Source organism: Mandrillus leucophaeus, unplaced genomic scaffold (genome assembly GCF_000951045.1).
Source record: "Mandrillus leucophaeus isolate KB7577 unplaced genomic scaffold, Mleu.le_1.0 Scaffold74, whole genome shotgun sequence".
Taxonomy (NCBI): Eukaryota; Metazoa; Chordata; class Mammalia; order Primates; family Cercopithecidae; genus Mandrillus; species Mandrillus leucophaeus.
The window spans coordinates 71,394-79,692 of record NW_012108030.1 but is presented as its reverse complement, the minus strand read 5'-3'; the positions used below and the strand labels follow the sequence as shown (position 1 = coordinate 79,692).

The following is an 8,299-nucleotide window of genomic DNA, read 5'->3' as shown; positions in this document are numbered from 1 at the left end:
GATCACGAGGTCAGGAGATCGAGACCATCCTGGCTAACACAGTGAAACCCCGTCTCTACTAAAAAATGCAAAAAACTAGCCGGGCGATGTGGCAGGCGCCTGTAGTCCCAGCTACTCGGGAGGCGGAGGCAGGAGAATGGTGTAAACCCGGGAGGCGGAGCTTGCAATGAGCTGAGATCCGGCCACTGCACTCCAGCCTGGGAGACAGAGCGAGACTCCATCTCAAAAAAAAAAAAAAAAAGAAAAAAGTGAAAACAAGAGAAAGTAATAGATCTCTTTCACAAATGTGCTGGGACAACTAACTGGATATTCACATGGAAAAGAATAATGCTGGATCCCTATCTCACACCATGAAAAATTTTATTTAAAAACGGTAAAAACAAAAGAAAAAACACACACAAGGCCAGCCGCAGTGGCTTACATCTGTAATCCTAGCAGTTTGGGAGGCTGAGACCGGCGGATCACGAGGTCAGGAGATCCAGACCATCCTGGCTAACATGGTGAAACCCCCTCTGTACTAAAAAATGCAAAACAGACGGGCATCATGGCGGGTACCTGTAGTCAAAGTTACTGGAAAGACTGAGGCGGGAGAATGGTGTGAACCCAGGAGGAGGTGCTTGCAGTGATCCAAAATCTTGCCACTGCACAGCCAGAGAGAGACAAGGAAGGGAGCCCTACGGGAGGGGGTGTCAGTTTGTCGCCCAGACTGGCCTGGACCCCCAATTTCAGCGATTCTCCCGCTGCTGCTGCTTGAGTAGCTGGGACCTCAGGCTTCAGCCCCGTGCCTGCAACCTTGTTTTGTTTAAGCAGCAAGTGGCGACCTCACTCCTCCCTGGCCTGAACACTCCGTCCCTCTTCCCAGGGGGAGGCCCTAGGGGAGTCTCTGAAGCTGAGCACAGGGTGGACTCTCCCTCTGCAGTGAATGGAGACTAGAAATGGAGAGGATTTCTATTCTGTTCTGTGGGCTGTCAGCATGAAATCCTAGTTCCGCCCAGGCAGGGCTTTGCATTTCACATTCTAGTTTGCATGCCCGTTCCAGACAATTCCAGGGCTTTTGAATTATGCCTTAGCCTTCCTGGCCGCTCTCACCTCCAAAAACCTAGAAAACAGAGACGCTGGGTCCCGCCCTGGCCCGGCTGTCTGCGGGTTCTAAAGGGCAAGGTCTCTCCGCCCCTACCCCGCCCAGGCCCCGCTACACTGCTTGCGGGCCCCGCCCAAGCCTGGCTTCTGTCCTGCGCGCGCAAACCCGGAAGGGGATTCCGTGGAGTGAAGGTCCTACCGCGGCGCGTGAGTTTCCCTCTGTCTTGTGTTAAGTATGCCCTTCCCAGGTCCCTGGCGCTTCTGTCCCTGGGACGTGGGGTTCCCACGGACCTGGAAATTCTTGCCTTTCTTCCTTCACCCAGAGAAAACTGAGACGTCCCCTTAAGAGTCCAGGAGTTGCTTCCTTCTGGGGTTGAAGTCGTCCGGAGGCTGGTCCCCTACCCGGTCTTTCTGTTATAGGGCAGTGTATACACTTCCTATAGCGCAGTTTTCCTGGTCAAAACCTTGTTCTGACTCCTCGCACCCCATGCTTTTTAAAGTCCTCATCCGCGAGGTGGATTCCCGCCCTGAGCGCCTCCAGGCTCGCCTCCCAGGCTCCCGGCCCCAGTCCCGGGAAGGCTGCGTCTTCTTCCTGGGTCCTGGGTGCCTGCAGGGGCCACCCTTGTCTTAAGGCGCCGTTGCCCCCCAGGTCCCTCCTTGTGCCGGGCCCTGCTGCTCCCCAAGTCTTCCCTCTGCAGTCACCGCTTTCCCTGAATCAGCGTTGGGCAGGTCCCAGGGGCTTGCCCTATGACACCGGGTATTCTTGCCTGCCCAGCTCCACGCCCCCGGAAAATGCGCTTCTCCGGGATGCAGGCGTCTTACTTCAAACCCCCAGAGTGGTGCTGGTGGCCAGGAGAACAGGGAGAACCACGGAAGGAAGGACACTTGGGTTTTTGGGGTGCTAGAGAGTGGGGACAGGGGAATGTAACAGGGAAGAGAGAATTTAACAGAGCAGAGGAGACGCAGAGATAAGAGGCGGTAAAATATAGAGATTGAGGGTGATCAAAAGATTGGGGAGAAGGGCAACAAGAGGTTAAATAAGGACCGACGGAGTTTTGCTCTTGTTGCCCAGGCTAAAGTACAACAGCGTGATCTTGGCTCACCGCAACCTTCACCTCTGGGGTTCAAGTGATTCTTCTGTCTCAGCCTCCTGAGTAGTTACGATTACAGGCGAGCACCACCATGGCTGGCTAATTTTGTATTTTCAGTAGTGATGGGGTTTCTCCATCTTGGTCAGGCTAGTCTTGAACTCCTAACCTCAGTGATCCTCCTGCCTCAGCCTCCCAAGGTGCTGGGATTACAGGCATGAGCCGCCATGCCCAGCCTTTAATTTTTTTTTTTTTTTGAGACACTCTTACTGTTTCACAGGCTGGAGTACAGTAGCAGGATCACAGCTCAGTGCAGCGGCAACCTCCTGGGCTCAAGTGATTTTCCCACCTCAGCCTCTGGAGTAGCTGGGACTGGAGGAGTAGCCTGGCTAATGTTTATATATATATATATTTATTTATTGAAACTCTCTTTGTCACCCAGGCTGGAGTGCAGTGGTCTCACTGCAACCTCCACCTCCTGGAGTCAAGAGATTCTTGTGCCTCAGCCTCCTGAGTAGCTGGGGTTATAGGTGTGCACAACTATGCCCTGCTAATTTTTCTATTTTTAGTAGAGACCTGGTTTCTCCATGTTGGCCAGGCTGGTCTCGAACTCCTAACCTTGTGGTCTTCCTGCCCCGGCCTCCCAAAGTGCTGGGATAATAGGTGTGAGTCACCATGCGTGGCCTCATTGTTTTCAAAGTATGATATATTTTCAGATATTTCTCCTTTTACCCAAGATTTCATTAGATCTATATTTTTTAACCATTTTAAAATTGTTTCTCTATGAAATTGTGTTCAGTTTACATTGAGAACTGTGTGCTTTCTAGTCTTTATCATATATCGAAACCATTTTCTACTATGTGATATATGATTTTAGGTTGTTTCAGTGTGTACTTGATAATGATATCAGGGACCTTTTTTCTTTACCCTAACATGAAAATTTAGTTGAAGTAGCCTATTCCATTTTCTTTTGTCATCAGAAAAAATGGTGATCTGTGAGCTTCTAAGTAAGTGTCTCCCTCAAGTTCCTCTGGTCCGTAATATTCTCTACAGATGTTGAAGGATGGGTTGGATTGACTTGGAACCTTGGTTTAGCAGAGCCCATATGTTCATGAGAAAAGCATTTGCTCAGATCTCATTTCTACAGCTGCCTCTTTTTTAGTGTTTCAAAGACCTATTGCTATGTGTGCACAGTCGTGCATATTTTGAACATTTTTTTGGGAGTGAGTAATTATACGTTTGGGATTGATGCCATCAGAACCTTACAACTTGAAAGAAGTTTGCTTTGCTCAGGTATATAAAAGATAGTCCTGGAATTTTTTTTTGTTTGTTTGTTTTTCTTTGAGATGGAGTCTTGCTCTTTCACCTAGGCTGGAGTGCAGTGGCATGATCTCAGCTCACTGCAACCTCCACCTACCAGGTTCAAGCAATCCTTTTGCCTCAGCCTCTCAAGTAGCAGGGACTGTAGGCGTGAACCCCCAAACCTGGCTAATTTCTGTATTTTTAGTAGAGATGGGATGTCACCATATTGGCCAGGATAGTGTCGAACTCCTGACCTCGTGATTCACCCAGTTTGTCCTCCCAAAGTGTTGGGATTACAGGTATGAGCTACCTTTTCTGGCTGCCTTTTTTTTTTTTTTTTTGTAAGATCAAGTGTTACCCTGTCACCCAGGCTGGAATGCAGTGGCACAATCTTAGATCACTGCAACCTCTGCCCCCCAGCCTCAAGTGATCTTGCATCATCCTCCCAAGTAACTGGGACCACAGATGCATGCCATGAGCTCTGGCTAATTTTTTGTATTTTTGGTAGAGATGGGGTTAACTATGTTGCCCACGTTGGTTTCAAACTTCTAGGCTCAAGTGGTCTGCCTGCCTCAACTACCCAAAGTGTTGGGATTACAAGGGTGAGTCACCACTCCTGGCTAGTCTTGGAATTTTCTAGAGGGGAAGACCAAGGCAGCCTATTGGGCCTTCCAGGCCATCACATGGGAATCAGCCACAACTCCTTCCTCCTCACCTCGGAGCTTCTCAGGATAACTTGGGGAGATGTCTCCTGCCGTGAGCCTCGGTGAGCCCACCTGGAACATAGAGGTGAGGAATACGACCAGGAAAGCTCAGTCAGAGTGACACTGACCCCTGAAATGACTGACAAAATACAGTGTGTGGCTTTTCTTCTGGGAGAGGTTACTACTCATTTTAAACTCAAATTTCAAGTGGATTCCAGCTCTCCAAGATGAGCAAAAACAGGGGATTAGACTCAAATCACCTTGAACCTTATCATCTCAGAGCTTTCAGCCACCTACACGACTCCATGTCCCCTGCAGGCCTCGCCACTGAGCTTTACAATCCTGTGTCCAATTGTCTCCTCAGCTCTCTCCTGGGACATCAAACAGGCATCCCCACCTTCAGGTGTCCACGAGTGACTTCCTAAATCCCCAAACACATTCCCTTGCAGTCTGCACAGCTCAGTTGAGAGTGACTGTGTTCTTCCAGAAACTTAGCCGAACTTGACAGTATGTGTTTTAAATATGGAAAATAAATTACATTATTTGTAAGTGTTGTAATTTATCATATAAAGAGAAACTTACATGTATATGTGAAAAGAGTGAGAAGATACATCACTTCCAATTTTTTTTTTTTTTTAAGGCAAATTTTCACTCTTGTGGGCCAGGGGGAGTGCAATGGCACGATCTCGGCTCACTGCAACCTCTGTCTCCTGGGGTCAAGGAATTCTCCTGCCTCAGACTGCCGAGTAGCTGGGATCATAGTTGACTTTCAAAATTCTTTTGGGTTGTGGGAGAAAAATGTTTGAAGACTGTATCCCTATGTGTCTGTGCCCCCAGGACCTCTCTGACCTCATCTACCTGTGCCCTCCTCTCTTCCACTGCTCCAGCCACATGGGTCGCTTTCCTTTTCCTGCTGCTGAGGTTGCTCCTGTCTCAGGGCCTTAGCTTGAACTGTCCCTCTGTCTAGGACTCTCTGCCCCTCAGCTGCAGGTGACAAGCAGCCTTTCTTTGCTAGGTCTGTGTTCTGATATCATCTTCTCCGGGTTTCCTTTGTGATCTCCCACAGCCCCCCATTTGACATTGCAGCTGTGAAACCAGAAAATCTTACACAGATCTCAGTTAATTTAGAAAGTTTATTTTGCCCAAGGTGGTCGGGGCAGAGCTTCATTTTACACATATTATGGAGACATGAGGCATCAGTCAGTACATGTAAGAAGTACATTGGTTTGGTCTGCATGGTGGCCAACTTTAAACAAAGGCAGGAAGACTTGAAGCAGGGCGGGGGCTTCCAGGTCACAGAGAACTGAGGCACAAATGGTTGCAATCTTCTGAGTTTCCTTTTTTTTTTTAGATGAAGTCTCATTTTGTCACCTAGGCTGGAGTGCAGTGGCAGGATGTCGGCTCCCTGCAGCCTCTGCCTCCTGGGTTCAAGTGATTCTCCTGCCACAGCTTCCCAAGTAGATGCCCCTATCATTTCTGTATTTTTAGTAGAGATGGGGTTTCACCATGCTGGCTGGGCTGGTCTCCATGTCTTGACCCCAAGTGATCTACCTGCCTAGGCCTCCCATAGTGCTGGGATGACAGACAGTCCTGAGCCACTGTACTGGGTCCTTCTTTTGAGTTTCTGATTAGCCTTTCCAAAGGAGGCACTCAGATGTGCATCTATGTCAGGGAGCAGAGGGGTGACTTTGAATAGAAGGGGAGTCTTGTTCCCTAAGCAGTTTCCACCTTGACGTTTCTCTTTTGCTTAGTGATTTGGGGCCCCAAGGTTTATTTTCCTTACAGCCCAACCTTCATCCCACCTCTGGTCCACATTTACTGTTCTGTGTGATTTTTTTTTTTTTTTTGAGATGGAGTCTTGGTCTGTCACCCAGGCTGGAGTGCAGTGGTGGGATCTCAGCTCACTGCAAGCTCTGCCTCCCACTTCAAGCAATTCTCCTGCCTCAGGCTCCTGAATAGCTAGGATTACTGGTGCCCACCACCATGCCCAGCTAACTTTTGTATTTTTAGTAGAGACAGTGTTTCACCATGTTGACCAGTCTGGTCTTGAACTCCTGACCCCGTGATCCACCCATCTCTGCCTCCCAAAGTGCTGGGATTATAGGCGTGAGCCACCGTGCCCGGCCTCACTGTGATTACTTTTGTGCCTTTGCCATCCACTGTCTGGATCCTGGTGAGAACAAGGCCCCAAGGGAAGAGCAGAGCCAGAACGTGGGGCTGTGCTGGGCTCGCCCCTCTGAGTGGAGCTCAACCCTGGCTTCACATTGGACTGCAGAGCATTTTACAAATAGAGCTTTTGTACTGCTTTAGCAGGGATTCTTATTCTGAAGGGATGGAGCCCACCCTCAGTAATAGCTGCAGTGGCCCAGGTGCTTGTCATCTGTGTGCAGCATTGAGCATCGAAGCTCTGTGTCCCCCGTTTCTGAGGGCTGAGCTCAGCCTGTGATCCACAGAGAGATGAGGGGCTGTCCTCTGGATGGGGTTTGATGGTGAGATCTGAAGACCGGGGTCAAACATACACTTACAGGTCTTCCTGTGGGGCTTTCTTATCTCTGCATGGTCTCTGGTGCAGTGGGCAGTGGGGGACCATCTTTCTACAGGGTGAGGTCTCCCCTGTTCATGTGTTTTTGTCACAGGAAGGGAGTGAGTCATTTCTAACATGAAGTCTCACTTTTTTTTTTTCACATACAGGATTGATTTCTAAAGACTCAGGTTACGTGAGGAAGCAGCTGAGAAGAGGAAAGGAAAGGAGCCAGGCATGGCCTTTCCTCAGGTGAAGTGATGTTCCTCTGGGGATTAATCTGTCTCTTTCCTTTCTGAAATGCCAGGAATTGTAGTAGCCAGTCTTTTGTGAGTCTGAAGCATTTTACCTAACAGGTTCACTCACACTCACCCATGCCTGCCCTCAATTCCTGGCACCTGCTCTGAGATTCTGTCTCCTGTGACCCAGTGACATGAACTTGGGAAGAGGCTCTACTGGGCATGGTTGTGGGAAGGGCTCACACCCCATCTCTACTAAAAATACAAAAATTAGCTGCATGTGGTGGTGCATATCTGTAATCTCAGCTGCTCAGGAGGCTCAGGCAGGAGAATCACTTGAATCCGGGAGGTGGAGGTTACCGTACACCGAAATTGTGCCACTGCATTCCAGCCTGGGAAATGGCGTGAGACTCTGTCTCAAAAGAAAAAAGAGAGAGAAAGAGAAGGTGTCACTCTGTGGCTTCGTTCTGGAGTACAATGGCACAATTCAGAGTTTACAGCAGCCTTAAACTCCTGGGCTCAACTAATCCCTAATTTAACCCCCCAAAGAGCCTGAATAATAGACATGGGTCACCGTATGTATATATGTATGTATGTACATATTTCTTTATTTTAAGATGGAGTCTCACTCAGTCACTAAAGCTGGAGTGCAATGGTACCATCTTGGCTCAATTTAACCTCCCCCTCCCAGTTTCAAGCATTTCTTCTACCTCAGCCTCCCAAGTTGCCTGGACTACAGGCACGCACCACCACACCCAGCTAATTTTTGTATTTTTAGTTGAGACGGGGTTTCATCATGTTGGTTAGGCTGGTCTGGAACTCCTGACCTCATGATCTGCCTGTCTCAGACTCCCTAAGTGCTGGGATTAAAGGTGTGGGCTACTGTGTCCAGTCTTATTTTTTATATTATATTTTTATTTTGTTGTCCAGGCTGGAGTGCATGGTGCAATCATAGCTCACTATAGCCTTGATATCCTGGCCTCAAGTGATCCTCCCGTCTTGGCCTCCCAAATTGCTGACATTCTTGATGGCAGATAGCCAGCCCGGCCTGACTCTGCACGTTTTTGAGATGGAGTCTCGCTCTGTTGCCCAGGTTGGATTGCAGTGGCATGATCTCAGCTCACTGTAACCTCTGCCTTCTGGCTTCAAGCAATTCTTTTGCCTCAGCCTCCCGAGTAAGGCATTTGCTGCCACGCCTTGCTAATTTTTTTTTTTTTTTTGAGACAGAGTCTTGCTCTGTCACCCAGGCTGGAGTGCAGTGGCGCAATCGCAGCTCACTGCAAACTCTGCCTCCCGGGTTCATGCCATTCTCCTGCCTCAGCCTCCTGAGTAGCTGGGACTACAGGTGCCCACCACCACTCCTGG

The 8,299-nt window shown here is 49.1% G+C and overlaps 1 protein-coding gene across 1 annotated transcript in view; it reads left to right on the top strand.

Moving 5' to 3' along the window:
- Positions 1 to 8,299, top strand: part of ZNF808 (zinc finger protein 808) — a 46,292-nt gene that overhangs the window by 17,609 nt on the left and 20,384 nt on the right. Inside the window, exon 4 of the mRNA XM_011966040.1 lies at positions 6,866 to 6,947. Coding sequence (XP_011821430.1) covers positions 6,933 to 6,947 — 15 coding nt within the window. The 5' untranslated portion in view covers positions 6,866 to 6,932. The remainder of the gene's footprint in view (positions 1 to 6,865; positions 6,948 to 8,299) is intronic.